At 46.0% G+C, this 19,575-nt stretch overlaps 2 protein-coding genes across 5 annotated transcripts in view; one reads left to right on the forward strand and one right to left on the reverse strand.

Annotated features, from left to right (window-relative positions):
• The window catches only part of LOC143376878 (uncharacterized), a 92,242-nt gene that overhangs the window by 13,168 nt on the left and 59,499 nt on the right, over positions 1–19,575 (reverse strand). For 2 of the 4 annotated variants that reach the window (XM_076827636.1, XM_076827639.1), the window contains exons 9-15: positions 10,896–11,058; positions 8,507–8,632; positions 6,335–6,506; positions 5,651–5,791; positions 1,996–2,141; positions 568–621; positions 248–316 (exon numbers count right to left, since the gene is read on the reverse strand). In XM_076827636.1, the coding sequence (XP_076683751.1) occupies positions 248–316; positions 568–621; positions 1,996–2,141; positions 5,651–5,791; positions 6,335–6,506; positions 8,507–8,632; positions 10,896–11,058 (871 nt within the window). The remainder of the gene's footprint in view (positions 1–247; positions 317–567; positions 622–1,995; positions 2,142–5,650; positions 5,792–6,334; positions 6,507–8,506; positions 8,633–10,895; positions 11,059–19,575) is intronic. The other 2 variants (XM_076827637.1, XM_076827638.1) reach the window with 2 other exon arrangements.
• LOC143377067 (C-reactive protein 1.4) lies at positions 12,482–15,188 on the forward strand. The gene is made up of 4 exons (XM_076827978.1): positions 12,482–12,634; positions 12,991–13,096; positions 13,272–13,480; positions 14,429–15,188. Exons 1-4 carry the CDS (start codon positions 12,482–12,484, stop codon positions 14,954–14,956), a joined length of 996 nt encoding a protein of 331 aa, XP_076684093.1. The 3' UTR covers positions 14,957–15,188.

Below are 19,575 nucleotides of genomic sequence, written 5' to 3' on the forward strand. Positions count from 1 at the left end.
GATGGTAACGGGGTGCCAGCGGCAAGTGCTGTTAGAAGACACGCGTAATGCGCTGGTGCAGGTCGATGCAGAAACGAAAGAAGCGTAGGAGAAAGTAGGCAAGGCGGGTGGGGGGCAACGGTGATAGAATGGTGCGTGCGGGTGCTGCGACAATCACAATGTAATAAAATATCGATGCAGTAGGCGGCAGTGATGCGCTTGGTGTTACGCGATAACGAAATACGTGTATACTTTTGTGGTGGCGCACCTTTGCCTAACTTTGGTGGCTTTACGTCAGTCCTTAAGTACGAGTCATCTGTAACGGCAGGTTGAGACACTTGAATTTTACAAAGGAGAACCGTTTTAATCACAGTGGTAAAACGTACGGCGGCTATTTGTAAAACGTTTCACAGTAGCTTCAACGTACAAGCGTATATAGCACTATATAGATATATATATATATTGATACATAGATACGACGTAATGTAATGTATATGTAACTATATGTAACTACGTATGTATGCAGAGTGTTACAGGTTACAGTGATCCGAAGGAGAGTAGAAGATAGAAGAAGATGAAGAGACACACCTGGCAATGAGGCAGAGCTGGAGCTAGAATGTTTGTCGAACTCGTCCCCGGCGCCTGGTGTGCGCGTCAGTCGGAATAACAAAGCAGTTGTACAGCAGGGTTTCAGGAGATTTCAAACCGTGTTACGACACGTAGCAACGGTACGCGCATCTCCCGTCCTGGCAGCGTTGCCGGGAACTGGGTACGAATAGTTTGCAGGAGCCCATTTTCCGGCAACGCTGCGGTCCCGGTGCTCCGCCCGGTTTCGGTTATGTACCGGCGGCGGCAACGACGGCCACCGAGATTCGCGGCTCGGCCAGCCGTGTTCTGAACGTCGTACCGCTGCTACCGCATAAGCCCACGGCACAAAACGTATGTTTACATCTAACCGAGGCGCACATAGGCAGCCATCGGTGGCTGTCTGTTGCTCCCATCGACACAACCGACCGTCTAAAACGTACGTAATCTAGAATACAGAAATAGAAAGAAGGGACAGCAGAAGAGTCGCGGCGGCAATGATAGTCGCGGGGAACGTGGCCGGCGCAGTACAGACATCATGAACGAAATGAAAGCCAGGGGGGGTGGGGCGGTGAGACGAACACTCGCGCGGGCGGTTGGTGGTGATTGGTGGGACCAGGCGGTAAAGCGTCGCAGAATAAAAGTCTCGTCGGCGTTGCCAGAGCTGACGCGTATCAAAAAGGGAACATCACGAACCCTTGCCTCACCGATTGGACCGCAGTTTTGTGGGTTTATAGAGCGACTCCGGGCAAGAACAACGATGTGCTTTATTCGCGCCAACTCGCTCTTTAAGGGTATGAAAACTAACCTCAAAGTCGAATTTCCACACCCACTTTTTCGCGTATAACTCTTAAAGTATAAGAGACAGAAAGAAATGTTTCTAACAAAAGTTTAATGGTACAACAAGCGCTGCAAGCTTGCGTTAACAAAATTTTGAAAAGTGTTTTAAAAAAAAATAAGCTGACCGAAAAAAACTTTTTTCGAAATTTTGTTAACGCAAGTTTGCGGAGCTTAGTGTGCTATTAAAGTTCTGTTTGAGACATTTCTCTCTGCCTCTTGTGGTTTAGGAGTTATACGCGAAAAAGTGGGCGTGCCTATTTGACTTTGAGGTTAGTTTCGGCGTCCTTAACCTCGACGTTGCGGTCCAACCGGTGAGTGCGGGTTCGCGGTGAATCGAGTCGAAAGGAATGGCGATCGTAGATCCCGAACTCTTTGTCGGGACGGTGGCGGGAACTCAAGAGACAGAGAACAGAAGATGGGTTTCGGGGGCGGCAAAGAAAACGTATGTACGCGGTGGAAACCAAGGGGCAGAGTTCCTTTCGCTGAGTGAAGAGAGAAAGAGAGAGAAAGAGAGAGAGAGATTGAGAGAGAGACGGAGGAGAGCGCGTCTGACGAGGAAACAGACGCCAGAGAGTCGAAGAGGGAACGTACCTGGACCTCTCGCGTAGGGGTCGCGACCCGCAGGGACCTGCAAATAATCTCGCGGCGATGGGCTCGTGTGGGGCGCGTGCGTCAGAGCCTTCTGCACCAGTCCAGTCAGGTTGGCCAGCTGCCTCTCCATGTGCTCTACCCTTATCCTAGGGCAACGAACGGGGAAGCAGTAATTAGTAGCCCTCGCCGGGGTGGCTCGCTTAAACAGACTCTAGTGTCTAATCGAGAGCTAAACGACGACACGGTGAAGCGTTCCACAGGATGCACGCATATATACTGTACGCTAAGGGACGGATGATGGATAACAAACGATCACAAAGTGGGCGCGCGTGCAACGTCTATCCCGGATAAAGTCGCGACGCTACCGGCTACGTAGACGTCGCGCCCCGGACAACACAGAAGCGCTCCATGTGCATTCTCTCTACGGCTGCTAATCGGCATGCCACATTCCAGCGACCTTTCGCGCGACCCGCTGCCGAAGGAAAGGCTTTACCGCTCTGTCAATGAACCGGTTCTATCAGTAGGTTTGATAAAGGAGACGTCTAGACGCCCTTCTCGCGAAAGCTGGCGAGACAGAGATGCTCTTCAGCGAAGTGAAAGTGACATGCTGAACAAGCTGTGTGACTTTTTTTTTCGTAGATGCACCGTCATCTGGGGTCACTTTGCGCGAATGGTGCTTTTGAATGCCCCTGCAGGTCTATTGGACATACGCTAATGCTCAAAGGTATTGGGTAGGAGAGACTGAAGGTCCTATTTGTGCTGCATTCTAGTGGCATACCTTCTGCAAGTTTATTCAATCTTTTCGGACACTTGGACAGCTGTTCTTGTTTATACACTGTTTAGTAATAAACAGGCCAGTATTGTCGATGTTATACACTCCTCGAAATAATTAAGGGACCACCTGTAGCAACCCGAGAAATCGGGGCAATTTCAAATGGTTATAATTGCTAGGAGCAATTAAAGTGAAAAGAACCGTTTTTGCTTCGAAGTTGAATAACTGGGGCAAAAAATCTCACTACAATCTCTGATCACTGTTTTTACATAGAAAAAGTAGTCGCTTTCGACTGGTATAAATGTAACCTGTGTAAAAAATTTCATTCGCCCCATGGAACATGTTGAAATTGAAGAAAAAATTTCAGAATCGACGAAGTACTCTTTACATCTCTATAACTTTGCCTAAAAGCAATGCAGGTGAATCTGAAAGTAGAGATTCCACACTTTCAGACGATATTTTGAAGATATCGATGCGACCATTTTTGCCGGAGTTATGACCATTTGAACTTGCTCCCTAGTTTCGGGTTCCTAGGGGTGGATCCCTGAATTTATTTTGAGGAGGGTATTTAATTACGATTGCTTTCGTGCGACGTCCAATAACTTTCACGTGGCCAGAAAGGCACGACGAAATTTAATATGCGAAAGGAGCGATTTTAGTAAAGGTTGCGCATCCAAAACAGCTTTCAAGAAGACAGTGTCTTGGAAAACTAGATCTCTTGCAAAATACTTATTTCAATTGTATTTCGCCTCTAATAAAGTATTTCTATACTCCCACAGTTCTAATTAAACGCAATTGCACCTGCGTCAAAATGTCTCGGCACAAGTTTGCGAAACAAAAATTGAAATCCTTCCTAAGCTATGCAGGAACGTCTGGAAAAAATGGCACAAAGCAACTCCAAATCACGGTGTAACACCTGGACGGTGTTACGCGAGGTACCAAACACAGAATCCACTTAGACAGCTAATACAGAAGGAATTAGATTGCAGATTTTGCGAGCACTTGCTTTGAAGAAGGCAGTTTAGCGAGCGAGTGCCCTCCTCTCCTTCAGCCGCAGCCCGCGGCGACCAGCCGCGCTGCACAAGTCTCCACGAATCTACCGAGCGAAACTAGCGGCCCTTTTTCGATCGGCTGGGACTCGTTGCGCGGTCCCCCAGAATTCTGAGTGTCCGTTTAGAACGCAGCCTACCTCCGTGCATGCCTCGACGCATACCACACCATGCATTCAACGTGCGGCGCTCGTTCCAGGGAGAGTTGGATCTTTCCGAGCGGCCGAGAACGGAGACGCGAGGGTTAAGAGCTTCCTCTGGGTCAATGGAATCGATGGACTCGAAACCGCGGGGGATAGCTAGCCGCTATCTCACAAGGATCCTCTTCGGATTCCAATGACACTTCGCGCGAATGTAGAGCATACTTGTTTCTTTACTGTAACTTTGTAACGCTCAGGTGCACAACGAGAGTCTAAGAGTTCTTCAGTTTTCTATGCTCGATCGCACCACCGAAAGAAAGACGAATTTAGGTGTGTTAGAAAAATGAAACAAACCGATAACTTCGAGCTTTGAGGGCTGATTTCACCACTGCAGAGTAGATCTCGGCAGGAAGAAGAATTACCCCTTGGATGCTCCTAGGTGCTCTATATTCCCACGAAGCTTCATTGAGATCAGGATTTTCGGGGTTTGGAACGTTTGCTTTGGACCAGTGTTTCTCAAAATTCTTCAGACCACCCTCTTAGTTCTAATCTTCAGGGACCCAAAATAACAGTGATTTTAAAATTTTTTTGGAAAAAAGTCTTGGAGTAAAAATTAATTTTTATTTAAATGGAAGTCAGTTGTCGTTAAACCTCAAAGAAATTTCTGAAAAAAAATGGCACGATTAAAGAATACTAATTTTTAATTGTTCTGATTATAACAAACCATTTTGAACGATTCAATTTTTTTTTGGCTACCAGTAACCATTATCGACGACGAATTTTTTCTGGTTACATTCGAGCATTGTCAATTATTCTAATTAATATTATAAAATATATAAGTTTTGTATTTTTTTTCCATGCTGTCAAGAATACTAATTATCAATAATATTAACAAGAATAATTGACAATGATCGAGTGCAACCAGAAAAATTAAATTAGGGTCACTGATAATAATGGCTATTCGTAACCAAAATCATTTAATTAAAGATATTAACTCTTATACCACAACTTTTAAAGTTCGTCTTATAACAGTTACGATGTCTGTATAAAATGATTCCAACCGGTCCCTGCTATACACAGGATATGCCATTTAATTCTCTCCACGCAGTTATCTCCTAACGTTTACAGTTTTGCAGACTTAATGGACCGCGCTGGGTAATCGCGTGCAACCTCGTGTTATTAAAATCCTACTCGCCCACTTAATCCAGTGATTCCCAACCTTCTTTGAGTCGCGATTCCCTCCTATAATATTCAAATAACCTGCAACCCCCTCCGCTTCAGATAACATAACTCGAATAAGGCAAGGAAAACACATTAAAAACCCAATAATATTTAAAAAAAAAAATGAAAACCATGCAAACCTCCACGGTGTGGAATCACTGCCTTAATCCCTAATGCCCCCCTAGACAATTTGAACACCCCAAGAGGGTGGCAGCGCTCGCTTTGAGAACCACTGTTTTAGACTACCCACGTATGACCGATTCCGAAGTTTCTCTTTCGTTAACGAAGCGCTTGATCCTCCTCCGTGAACGGTAGCCGCGTCATCTACGTACACGACGCATTCGCAAGCGCATTCTGGGTATCTAAAGCAAAGGCAACGGTTCGCGTGCAGACGCCGGGCCCCGTCGGGCGGGACCGGGGCCCCGCGCCCTACCGACGAGAAGGCAAGGCAAGACAAGGGGCAGGCTCAGTACCGAGTGGCGTCGTAGTTCTGACCACCGGGGGCCAGAGGCGGTGCCCCTGGAGGGAACGGGGACCGCGGAGGACCGGACGGCGGACGACCTGGCGGTTTCACACCGTACAGGCTGTACGATTCGTCCACCAGCTCCGTATCGCTGCACCACCCACAACAGAGACATACGCATCCGCGCTATCAGCCATCCACGGAGAGACGCGTCAGCGAGTCTGGCGCTACACTTTTATTCCCTCGCGCTGATCTTTCCTCCCCCCCCCCCCCCTCTCCCGCGGGCTCTATTCCGCTTACGTAAACGGCGCGTTCGATCGTTCGAGAGGAGAGAAAGAAAGCAGCGCTCGTTTCTTCGCGTTTCTAATAGGTTTTTTCTTTTTTTTTTTAAATACCTCGCGGAGCGATTGCCCGCTGTTAGCGGCACTTTCGAATTATCTTCGTGCCCCTCCCACCGCACCCCTCGATCTCTTTAAACCGACCCGCCGGCCCGAACGATTAAACGCGCTCCCTTTCGCGGTAGCGGAGCGTCGATGGTCTCCATCGACGAGGATAATCGCCGGGACCCGGGTTCGTTGAAGCGTGAAGCCAAAGACTCGCCGCGAGGCCGCTGGGCCGTCGTCGAGATTCGGGGGGAGGGTTCGGGCGCGTAGACACTTGCGAGGGTGGATAGTGATCGTGGAACGCCGGTTACCTGGCCTCCTCGTCGATCACTGGCGTCACGGTCCCGGAGAACTGCGAGTAGTACGACTCCTCGTAGCTGCTCCCGGCGCTGTACGGTCCTGGCGGGTATCTTCCTGTGCCGGACCCGACGCCTCCGCCTCGCTCCGGACTGCTCATGTAGCCGCTCTCCCCGTGCAGCCGATCTGCGGGAACGCACGCAAGTTAGTGGAACGAAGCTGGTGAGAAAGCCGCCTAAAATTCGGGGTTCAAAGCTTCTGATGCACGTGGGGCCGGGAGGACGGGACGCGCCTCTCCGCGGGCGTGCTTCGTATGCGTCAGAGTTTTCTGCGAAGCCTGAGGCGACGGTGGGAGCCGACGCGACACCGGGGTCGACGGGCTATGCTCTAGTTGGGAGAGCCCCGAGCCGCAAATTCAGAAAATTATGAAATTTATGAAAATCACGCGGTTTCTTTTTTGTCTTCCAAATTCACTCTAATGGGGTGAAATTGGACCCTGAAGAATCCGGCTATTTGCGTTACAACTCGCGAGTAGTGTTCCGGATTTGTCGATATTTTTTGTTTCTCGGGAATGAGAAAAAAATATTGCAAAAATTATATATTTGGAATAATGTTGATAATATTTATCAAGAACACAAGAAAACTTTAACTAAATGATTATTCCTGCCTAATTTATACAAAACTTGTGTAAATGAAAAAATAGATATTAAATATAATTGGTTAATTTTGTTTATTTAGTACAAAATTTGTACAAAGCGAAACGTTACTTTTTGGTTTTAAAATTTATTTTTAAATAGCACAATGCGGCTAGTGTAGCGTTAGCGAATCTAATTTTTTAGGCAAAATCTGTTACTGTTATATTTTGACGTTTTATAAATATCTATATCTTGGCTGTTAAATAAAAAAAATGCGTGTTGACCCTTTTGGAAGAAATTCTGGATCATGCAAACATTTTATACGGGGTACAATAGTCTTATCTCCTCTTTTCAATATTTCTTCTTTAATAGCCACAAGAAACTCACTTGGGTACTTAATTCAGTATACAATTTTTCTAAATTCTTAAGTAAGAATTTAAGACCACCTTCAGCAGTTAATAATATCGAATCTTCTGTACTGTGATTTTCTATTGGAATTCATATAGGTTCTAATATTATTAATAAGATGCATTATAAATTGTAGATGTGTTTATACGTTCGCGATTAACTAGTAATACATTCATTTACGAAAATAAACGAGATTTATAATATTTTTCCTACACTTAATTTTCTCGAGAAATAAGAAACAAGCAATTATAAAATTTCTCGAGAAGGAACACTACTCGCGAGCTATAAGATAAATTTCCTACCAAATAATAGTCCTAATAATTAAAACAAGTAATTTTTGTCCGAAAACCTTTTTTCTATCTTTTACAATTCGCGAGTTAAGTCAATTTCACCCCCTCAGGGTGAATTTAGGCAGCAAAAAAAAAATAGCGCAATCTACTACACATCCCCAAAGTTTCATAATTTTTTTAATTTTCCGCTAAGGGTTCATCCCTACATCTCTCACGCGTGTAAGGTAACGTGGACGCCGCAAGATACTTTCAGTCTTCGAAGGGGTCGCGCGTCCCGTTCGACCGAGCGTCGGGAACATCTCCGCGGGAAAGCTTCTCTCTGCCAGCCGAGGAAGTGGCCGATGCCAATTCAGTCTCGACCAAACCGCCTCCGTTAGCTCGCCTAGCCGAGCGACCGCGGTGTCCCGGCGAGGTGCAATGAAAATCGACCAGCTTCCTTTTCGCTCAGCCCCCGAACGCGCCGTGGTACAGTTGCCTCATTTGATTTCGCCTGCTTCGACACACAAGCGCGGCCCACTCCGCGCGTTCCGCAAACATTTCTACGATACTTCGTGAATATTAGTCTAGGCGGGAGCCGTGCGTGGGTGCTGGAGCGGTCGCAGTCGGATCAGCTCGCTGTACGCGGAGTCCCGCTAGGATTCTCCGTGCTGGGGGTAACGAACCGTTCGTTCCAAGAGTTTCAAAGGCCCCCGAGGTGTCGAAATGTTGGGTAGGACCCGAGGGAACGGCGACCGGGGTCGATAGATCGGGGAGTCAGGCCTGTCGCGATCAAAGATTAACGGTGGGGGAGGACCGAGCGAATGAGAGACCGGGTGGACGAGCTTTCCGAGGGGTGTTTAAGGATACTACTGACCTGCTATACTATAGAGGGAGACCGAGCTGTCTCTAGAGAAGCGAGCCGAGCCCCCGAGGCTTCCAAGGGGACTCTTACCACACTGGTAGCTGCGAAGCGGCTTGGCCGGCGGCACCCCGCCACCACCTATCCAACCATCCGGAAAAACCAAACAGAAACCAATGTACCCAGCTGTTCCGCTGCGCGACGCGTTCCTCCCTGATTTAGTACTTTGCTAATTCGCGCGGCGGGGGGTGCACCAGCCGAAACGAACCGCCCACGTGTCTCTGTTTCCGATGGAATTCCATGTCCGCGCGTTGCCCCGCGGCCGTGCACTCCTCCCCCATCGCGCCGTAGCAAAGACGCGAGACGGGTCACCCGGCGACCGCGTCTCGAGTCCACCCACCCCCCTTGTGATCGACGATCGAACGGACGGACGGCGTATAAGAGAGGAGAGGATCGAGCGCGGCGATGATGCTTTTGGGGAATCGTGCTTGCGGCCTAGTAGCATGAAGCTGGGACCATTCAGTAGCGGTACAAGCCTCGAACGAGTGCGCCACTGCGTTCTGCGATACAGGATGAGAATGAAACTAGGAGAGATCTGCCCCATCTTCTATGCACTTTCGCGCGAGGAGTTACCATGCGCCTTGACCCACCCCCCTGTGTATACATACACTGACTTGTATAAGTATTAGGACGACTATTCTCTATGGGATAATTATGAAAAATGTCGTGAATTTGTGGAAGAGGCCTGTAGGAACTGAGCAGTCATCTTACCAACTTTTATGTGGTTTCCTGACCCCACAACCCTAACGAATAAAATTTTACTATAAACACAGTGAAAAGTATCATATTTTGTGTCCTAATACTTTTGCGCGGCAGTGTACATATGTTGATCCCAGAATAAGGTGACCATTTTTTGGTTGAGGGTTCGGGGACACGAGATATTTTTTACTTTAGAATTTCAGAATTTCAGAACTTCAGAACTTCAGGACTTCAGGACTTCAGGACTTCAGGACTTCAGGACTTCAGGACTTCAGAATTTCAGAATTTCAGACTTTCAGAATTTCAGAATTTCAGAATTTCAGAATTTCAGAATTTCAGAATTTCAGAATTTCAGAATTTCAGAATTTCAGAATTTCAGAATTTCAGAATTTCAGAATTTCAGAATTTCAGAATTTCAGAATTTCAGAATTTCAGAATTTCAGAATTTCAGAATTTCAGAATTTCAGAATTTCAGAATTTCAGAATTTCAGAATTTCAGAATTTCAGAATTTCAGAATTTCAGAATTTCAGAATTTCAGAATTTCAGAATTTCAGAATTTCAGAATTTCAGAATTTCAGAATTTCAGAATTTCAGAATTTCAGAATTTCAGAATTTCAGAATTTCAGAATTTCAGAATTTCAGAATTTCAGAATTTCAGAATTTCAAAATATCAAAATATCAAAATATCAAAATATCAAAATATCAAAATTTCGGGATTTCAGGATTTCAGAATTTCAGAATTTCAGAACTTCAGATTTTCAGGATTTCTGGATTTCAGAATTTCAGAATTTCAGAATTTCAGAATTTTAGAATTATTTTCATAATATTTTAGAGTTTTAAAATTTTACACTTCTAAAATTTCAGAACTTTATCAGCAAGTTCGTGGCTTCAGTTTCATATTGATTATTTCTACTTTTCTGCTTCTACTTCTACTTTTACACATACTATATATTCTCTAACTCTATTATTCTTCTCCTTCTTGTTTTCTTATATTTCTGTTCTTATTGTTTTCTGTATATTTGTTTATCTTATTATTTTCGAACTGTCTACTAGCACAAAAATAATTCTTATTATTATTTTGCAACTTTAAAGAAGAACTCCAGAATCGGGGTCAAATCGCTCATTTGCTGCAACAACGACACAACTCAAAATTCACGACTTTTGGGGAAGCAGGTTCAAAAGTTTCGTTACACAACAATCGCTTTTTCTATACTAATAACTCAAAAACTGTAAATTTTTATTTTTGTCGTTGCAGCAAATGATCTGAATCGATTACCTTAAATTCAAAATAGGGGGTACAAATCATGTTCCGGATACTATCCCCGAATTTCAGGGTGGAATGGTCACCTTATTTTCGGTCTCTAGATGAGACTGTTGTATTTCGTTCGAACCGCGAGTAGGCGCGCGAGTAGGTACCAAGAGGCACGCGAAGCTTCATTCCTCTAACGATTTCCCGTCATCTGGACGAGAACTACGGCCGATTGCGTATCGGTGCACGAGTCTGCGAGGGAGCCAGCGTGGAGAAGCGTGGGCGTGTAGGGAGCGTGTGGCGCGAGGCTGAAAGATTCTCGAACCCGTCCCGCCTCGCGTGCTCGCGAATTTCACACCGCGGAGAACGCCGGTTTGTCGCGGATGCTAGTGTACCTGGGGTGGCGAGAGGCTTGGGCTGCGTGGGTGTCGCGGTCGGTCCGCCGACCACGGATGAGGCCGCCGGGCTGTACGCCCTCATCAGCTGCCCTCCCCTCGGCAGGGTGCTGCTCCCGCCGACGTAGTAGCCGCTACTCCCGGAAGTCGAGTTCTTCGCCGTCTGAAACAGAAATCGTAGATCCGCGTTAGCCTTCCCTTGTGCCCGAACCCCGGACGATCTATGAGATCGATAGGCCGCTGAAAGGAGAATGTCAGATGGTATCTCGCCTGTTTTAGAAAAACACCGGGAAAAAACGGAATAGAATCGAAGGAATTACGCAAACACCTAGGCGAAAAGTCCGAGGAGCTCGCTAGAAAGTATTCCGAAAAACCATCCGCGGGTGCAGCGCAAAAGCGTTGGCCGCAGCTTGAAATTTCCCCGGCCACGCGCTCAGGAGAGAAAGGAAGAAATCGCGTTTTCATTCCGGCTTCGCAGATTTCTTGGAGACTTCAGGATTCGAAGAGCTCAAGACCGTCGGTGACCTCACGCAAAATGGGCAATTGATTACGTAAAGCACTGATTTATTTAATCCCGAATAGGCTCGCATCGAGGAACAAGCGCTTTCTCGTAACAGCTTTCGCAGGTGTGATCGACCGAATAACACTCTCCATCTCGTGTTTTATGTGGCACTGGGTGTCGGGATTAGCCGATCAGGTACGGAAGGAAGCTTCTATCCGTCGATAGGAATCTTGAAGCAACTCTGTTATTTATTTATTTAAAATTATTTACTATGCTCCCGCAAAGATATCAAACCTTCTCATCCAGAGTTGGGCATTAAAGTGAAGTAACCTATGGTGGATTCCCTGTTACCTAACACACCGCAGTCCGCCACCTAAATTTCATAATCCCGCACGTTGCGCAATTCACACCGATCGCTGCTAATTGCGCTTTGGTATCGCGCGGGCATCAGCTACCGAACAAAACGCTCGAATTACTCTAGGAATACCCACTGCTTCACCGAGCCTGATGAATTCTAAGTGCTTCTAATAGCGCGTCGATTGACGGATCGACAGTTCGGGGTGTCCGCGGGGTGTTCATCTAAATCTTCCGCCACTCGAGGCGTCCAACCATCGTTTGCCTGATTAAGAGGACTCTGGGCAAACAGGAGGGCAGGCATTCGGCTGAAAGTCCTCGGCCACCGCAAATGCGGGTGTCCCGTAGGGGCGTAGTTCCCGCACGTCGGGATTCGAACTGCAGGTCGCAGCTAAACGGCCAAACGGTTCGCCAAGTGGCATCAGAGGCAAGGTCCTACTCCTCCTTCTCCTCCTCCTCTTACCAAGCCGAACGTGCCCACCGCGCGGAGACCCGAGCTCGCCCGCCTCGACACCCAGGCTTGCTTTAGTGTTGTTTACTCACGCTGCCTGTTCGCCGCAGCGGTCCTCTGCTGCTGGGGCTCTCGACGGGACCGTTATCGATTCGCGAGCCGGGTAGCCAAGCCGGAGGCAAATGTTGAGCGAGAGGGAAGACGCAGGAGGCAAAGGCAAGAGGAAGCTCGAAGTGGGCCTTTGAAGCTGAACCAAGGTGCGGGGGTGACCGAGCCAGGATGGAGGAGCCCAAGATTACTTTCCCTGGCAGCGTCTTCGGCCCTGTCCGCTTGATCGCCTGCCTAGCGACGCTTTCGTGTCTGGCCGCGGCGGGACAGGGAGCCGGGACGCCGATGCACAAGGTCCAGCTCACTCAGAAGGGATACATACAGGTGAGCATCGCGTGGAAGAAAGCCGAGAAAGTGGGCTGCTTCGTTATGCACGGAACGGCCGAGCCGCGCACGCGATACCAGCGGGATGCCCCTGATCCAGTTTATTGCTCCTGCCGCGAATTCCAGCCGAGTAGTTCCCTGGCCGGATCGGAGACCTCGGAGCGAACCGAGTTGGCAGTGATCGGCTGCCCGCTCCCCGGCGATCCTAGTCGATTATGCGGGACGCGGCGTTACTCAAGAGAGTTTTGCGCGGCTTTAATGGTAGCTCATCAGGGGTCTGCTTGTGGCGCGCCGACGGCACATGACCGGGTTAGGCGAGCAGGGTCGCTCCTCAGATGAAGTCGGTGTGCTTTCAGTTCCTCAGATGGGAGCTGCCGGTGCCAAGGCTGACGGAGTTCACGTTCTGCCTGTGGCTGGAGTCGGTGGACCTGACTCACCCCCATTCTATATTCTCCTACTCGAGTGAGTGCTAAATCACGTTACGCTTACGCAACTGACGCAGAAAGTCGCGGCGACAAGAAATTTCACCGCTGGGGGGATCTCAGCGGGCTGGTGCCACTCCAGTAACTCGGCGCTTTTCATTCGCCTACTTTTGCGGCAGTCGCGCAGAATACAGAGAACGATCTTCTGCTGACAGAGAACGAGAAGGATCGGCTGGTACGCGCGTGGATCTCGCCGCACGGGAGGAGCGTGCACCTGGAGATCGGGGGGACGCAAGTGTTTGCGGCGGCCGCGGATATACGGGAGAACCGATGGTACCACGTGTGCCAGAGCTGGGAGAACCAAGCTGGGCGCTACGCCATGTGGATCAACGGCCAGCTCTGGGTTCACGGACGCTCGGAGAAGGTGCGACAGAGGTCCTGAAAAGGGCACCCGGGTTGGGGTTTAAGGTTCAACCACTGGAGCTACAGGGGTTGGACTGATTAATGGAAACACTTTGGGCATTGCGAGAATTTTCTTTGGGTTCATGCAGCTCCCGCTGCACTGTTCTGGTACCTAGCTGACGCCTCCTATTTCCCACAACAAATATTCTGCATTACCCCGCGATCTATAACGAGGAAAGAATTATGGGATAATTGTAATTACTGCACGAATAACTTTCGTAATTCCTATGTATGGGAAAAAAATTCCGTCGCTCCTTTTTTGTTGTTTTCCAACAAAACCTCGGGCAATGGGACTCGAACCCACGATCCCCAGATCCTCAGCGTACTGGTCAGCTCTCTAACCAACTCCGCCAAACCCACTATCCGCAATCTGAACATTCCAAGCTCCCACTAAAGGTGCGGATCCACGATGAAATTTCACACGAAACTTTTCTATCATCGGACAAAAATCTCAGCAACAAATAAACGTAAAAACGGAAATGTCTTAATATACAAAGCAGAAAGGGTTCGCGTGTTTGTCTGTCGCCTAAAAATTTTCGAGCGATAAATTCTGGGGTCACGAAAATTGTCCCAGCTCATGATGCTAGCTAATCCAGGTAAATGTGACTATTTTCACAAAGAAAAATATTTTTTTTTTATTTAAAATCAGAATCTAAATTTCGGGCGAAGCCGAGTAGTAAAGCTAGTATCATTATAAACTTGTTTTTTACTAACTTATACTTTATGACAAAATAATTAAAAAATAATAAAACAATGAAATAAGTAGTTGTCTCACGAGATTAAAATCTCACGCGAGACAATATTTTTGCCTCATCGTGGATTTGCACGCTCATAGAGACCTCTGATCCCACAACACCAATGATGTTCAATTCGCAACCACAGCCAGTGCTATCAATTCGCCTGTTTCCAGACTGCGGGCCACGTGATACCGAGAGGTGGCGACATAGTTGTGGGCCAGGAGTACACTGACTTTGACAAAGGGCTGGAGGACGGCATCGAGGGCTCGGTTCTGGGCTTCAACCTCCTCCTAGCGTCCGCCTTCGATCCCCACGAAGCCCCCCACGAATCGATCGCGCCGCCCTCCGCCTCGAGTTACGCGACGGTGCCGATTTTTGCAAGGATTCCGCCCAGAGCCGTGCAGCGCAGCGTCGACCATGGGAGGCGACCGGTTTACGCGTTCGCCCCAAACCAGCGCCGGCGAGTCCGCCGCTACAGAGAGGACCCCCGGCCAGACGTGGCAACGTTCGCACAGCCAAGGCAGGCGAGAGACCCTCTGGGCCTGCAATTAGTGAAGCTGTCTTACGTGCGTTGCGAAATAGGCAGGGGCAGCCCCTACATAGGCGGGCCCCTGATGCTGATCTCGTGGAGCCGGACAGCCGTGCGCGTGTTCGGCGGTGCCGTGATCAAGAACGCCAAAAGCGACTGCGGCCGCTTCTAAGAAACCGCCCGCAGCCTTGTCGCGGGGCGGGATGTCGAAACGTCGCTCCAGATTCGACCAGCACCGTCGCCCCAAACGCGGAGAGAGCCCCGCGAATCGGCATCGCTGTCAGAGTGGCCCACGGACCTCCGGCTGAATAACCACGTCGCCCGTAATCCCTCGACAGAGGGAGTTGCCATTGTTTGGCTGCGCTGCGTGTACCGAGCCCGGGGACGGGTTGCCGCAACCGCGGAAAAACTCGGCCTAGTAAAGGCGCGACGTTACAAAACCCTGCGATTGTGCAGGGAAAAGTGCGCGCGAATTGGATGTGGGTTTTCCAGGTCAGATGCTGCGACCTGATTCGCGATCTTTCTCCGTTAACGGTGCGAGCTTTCCCCGATCGGCACGGAAAGACGGGAAGAGGACCACGGCTGGCGAGGCGTTACATCGACGTTTCGCAACGGTCCTCGCGGATTACGCGCGGACAGGACATTACCTCCGCGTCCCCATGTAAGGCAGGCGCGTTTCTTTTCCCCTTATCTGACGACTCTCGCGGAGCAGTTCGGCTCCGGCGAGATAACGCGCGGATTATGCAGCCTATTGCGAAACGGCGCAACTGTTACGTGGTGTTTTCATAGATCCCGGGTGTCTTGGGTTTGGAATAGATATGCGTGGTGGGTTGAGTTCGGAGATGGGCATAATTTTCATTTAATCATCACACTGGGTGAAAAAAGAAAATAAAAATGCACTGGAAAGTGGAAAATAAGTTTTTTCCTTGTTTAATTTTTTTTTTTTTTAAGAATTTTTGCGACTTAATTTAACAGATTTTTAAACAGCAGTTGATTGAAAAATTACCCGGTATGATGGTGGAAAAAATAGGCGCGGCAACCGAGAGGTAAATACAAATTTCGAATATCGAATAAAAGTTCATAAATCCCGGTTAATGTTTGAAGTTTAGCCCGGTTTAACTTTATTCGACACATGGCGATAATTGTTTAAAGTTTTATTCGATGTTCGAAAGTTTTATTTAAATAACAAATTTGCCCATCTCAACTTCAGCTTAACCCTTATTTATTATTGTAATTTCTTCTTGAGAGCATGAGATTAGAATCTAGTTTAAGGAATTACTGTGAGGTGCGTGGAAATCAAGTGGCGGCTGCATTTCGCGAGCGATTTAAAGGGGATTTTCTAGCTTGAAATCGAGGCTTTTTGGGGAATTGTTTTTAAAGAAAGTATTCGACCGATCTTTCTGAAACTTTCGGGATATTTTATCGTCAGATTGAGGTACACGAATTTTTTATTAGAAAAAAATGGCACCTGACAGAGTTATAACGTCGCAATTGTTCCGCGGCGGGCAACGTGGCGTCTGCTGCATTTATTTGAAAGCAAAAATTCAATTTTTCTTGCTTAGTTCATGAATGCACGCACAAAACGAACCTATTTCTGAGTTAGAAGATGTAAAATTCAAGAAATGGCGAACTACGGAAATTTAAGAATTCTCGTTATTAACAAAAATGCAGGGATCTGAAGAAAAGGAACGTTTTCTCTCAGAAATATACCACTTCTTCCAAGCACCGAAGGAAAAACAACAATGATATCATTAACGTGGTTGTTCGTGTGTAAACATTCTCAGAATTTTGAGTTCTTTGCGCCACGGAGTTGAGAAATATAGTTACCAGAAGAACACGTTCTGAGTTAGACACGCAGAGCTCTTCAAACGTGCACAACTTTCGTAATCTCTGGAATTTCCAAATAAAATTTTCAATACTTGATCGTCGACCAGTGTTTCTCAACTTTTTTTTGGCGGAGGTTTGAAGTTTATATGTCGAAATACGGTGAACTTTTCAATCATTTTGCCTTGTAAAAAGTATGAAATGCTTAATCCAAGACGTGTATAAATTTCAGACTGATTGGTCTAATAGTTTTTTTGCAATCACCTGCACCAGTTGAAAAAAATGTTGTTTCGAGATAATTGTATTTTAAGTTTTAAAACAAATTAAAAAAAAATCTTTTAAATTTTTTTGTATAATATAAGAGTACCTTAATAAATACCAAAAAGATTTATTGCATTATACGTTGTATCTACGGAGAAAAAAATCTTTAAAAATACCTTAAAAAATGTTGTCTTGAGATAATTGCGTTTTAAGTTTTAAAACAAATTAAAAAAATTCTTTTAAATTTTTGTTGTATAATATAACAGTAGCTTAATAAATATCAAAAAGATTTATTGCAGTATACGTTGTATCTACGCAGAAAAAAATTTAAAAATAGCTTAAAATATTTTGTTTTGAGATAATTGCATTTTAAGTTTTAAAACAAACTAAAAATATTCTTTTAAATTTTTTTGTATAATATAAAAGTATCTTAATAAATACCAAAAAGATTTATTGCATTACACGTTGTATCTACGCAGGAAAAAAATCTTTAAAAGTAGCTTAATTTTGCAAACCGTCACAGTGGACTGACCCCTTAAGGGTTAATTTCGCACGTCGTTGGATCGTTTCCTACGCGGCAACCGAGTACCTACATTCCATGGCGGCCACTTTGCCCGGGCGTAGCGCTCCTGTTACAGCCAGCTAGCGTTACATGTAACAGATGCGTCATTGCGCAATGCAGGAATGCCACATCCGCCCAGGCAGGTCCGTCGAATTGACCAGGATGTATCTGGTGACTTTCACCGCAGCGAGAGTACATATTTCCCAACGCACGATTACGCGATCAGATCGGCCGATTCGGTGCCACGAACGGGGCTTGTTAAACGCGGCGAATATCGACCCTGACACCGTCGAAACTCGCCGCACCGTTGTTTACGGGCGCGCGCCACGCGAGGGCCAAGTCACGAGACCCGCCTGCCCCGTCGCGAACTTCGGTTTCTCCGCCGCCAGACGCCGTTCCCCGCGTTGCTTTCACTTTCACCGAAAAATCGCCCGGCCCTTGTTCACGCAACCTAGCCAGCTCGGCGCTCTTGCCCCCCCGAGAGCACTCTCAATAGATTTTACCCGGGGCGCCAAGCGGCGTCTGTAGAGCCACCTTTACAGGCTTCACGAAGAAGCTCATTAACCGTATAATGAGTTTAATCGATCACATCTCCACCTCCCCGCGCCGTTTCACGTAACCGCGATCGCGCAACGGTTACCGAATTCCCTCCGCCGTCGGGGAACAACCCGTGACCGAGATCGATCGCTTTTAGACGCTGCTTCCCGGCTACTGGAAACGAGCCCGAGAAAGCTGCCGGTAGAAAAAACACCGAGTTACAGCGTCGTTAAGGCAGCTTTTCCTATACGCGACTGGACGCAACGTAGGGAATTTTCAAAGTCGATTTTCTCGAAAATGAAGCGTGATATCAAAAAAGGATATTTTTCCTTTTCGATTTGTAACAAGTAAACGAGTCGAGAAAAAGGAATAAAGTTTTTTGATATTGCGCTTCGTTTTCGAGGAAATCGACTTTGAAATTATTGATGGTGGGTTCAGTCGCGTATAGGAAAGCATGCCTTAAGAGAGAACCGTGTCGCGATTGATCGCGCCTATTTGGTGCTCGAGGATCGCAGCAGAGATCGTCGGGAGAGCCAGAGCCACGGCGTCCCTTGTTACTCGGAAACTTAGGGCCCGAGCTAGGGGGTGAAATAAAGGCTACTGCACCGAGGGGTTGATTTAGGGCGGGGAAAAGTGGTTAATTGGTAATTGAGGACCTTGCTGCGAATGGGGTGCAGCTCCATCTTTACCAGCTTCGAGGAAATTAGAACAAACTGTTTATGAAATTATTGCTTTGTCTTAACATTAAAAGTAGAATATAGAAGTAGAATATTTTCACGCAATAAGTAGCAGCTATTGAGTTGATAAGTTTGTATTTCTGTTTTTGGCAAAAAATATTTTGTAATAAAAATTTTAATATTGATATTAACCTTTAGAGGGCCGGGATTTTTTCATTGAAGTTGTAAATTTTATTTATTTAAAGTTTATGCATATATACCACCAAAATGGCCGGCGAAGTATCCAAATTCTTAAGTGGACACTATAGTGGTCAGCCCAACCCTCTAAAGGTTGATATCCCTATTATAAAAATATTAATATTAATATTTCTATTATTAAAGTATTAATATTAATATTAACATTTGTATTATAGAAATAATAATATTCTATAATTTCAATAATATTTCTATAATAAAAGTATTAATATTAATATTTGTATAATAAAAGTATTAATATTAATATTTCTATAATAAAAATATTAATATTTCTATAATAAAAATATTAATATTAATTTTTATAATATTAATATTAATATTTCTATAATAAAATATTAATATTAATTTTTATAATATTAATATTAATATTTCTATAATAAAAATATTAATATTTCTATTTTTATTTATTGACAATAAATCGCTAAATTTTTATCGGATTTCCATCAAAAGTGCACCAACCGATATAGAATCTTTTTACGTATATTCCAGGTTATAATTAAAAAATTTTAAAGAATGGAGTTTCACCCCTGTTGCTGCAAGGTGTTCAATTTCTAAAAATTAAACTTTTCATAAAACAAAAGGTTTTTCTTATTCAACAAATACCCACAAAAAAATTCCCTCACCGTCAAAATTTATATTCTAAATTACTGATTCGTAATTAAATATAAAGAGCGG

This window comes from Andrena cerasifolii, chromosome 15, assembly GCF_050908995.1.
Source record: "Andrena cerasifolii isolate SP2316 chromosome 15, iyAndCera1_principal, whole genome shotgun sequence".
Taxonomy (NCBI): Eukaryota; Metazoa; Arthropoda; class Insecta; order Hymenoptera; family Andrenidae; genus Andrena; species Andrena cerasifolii.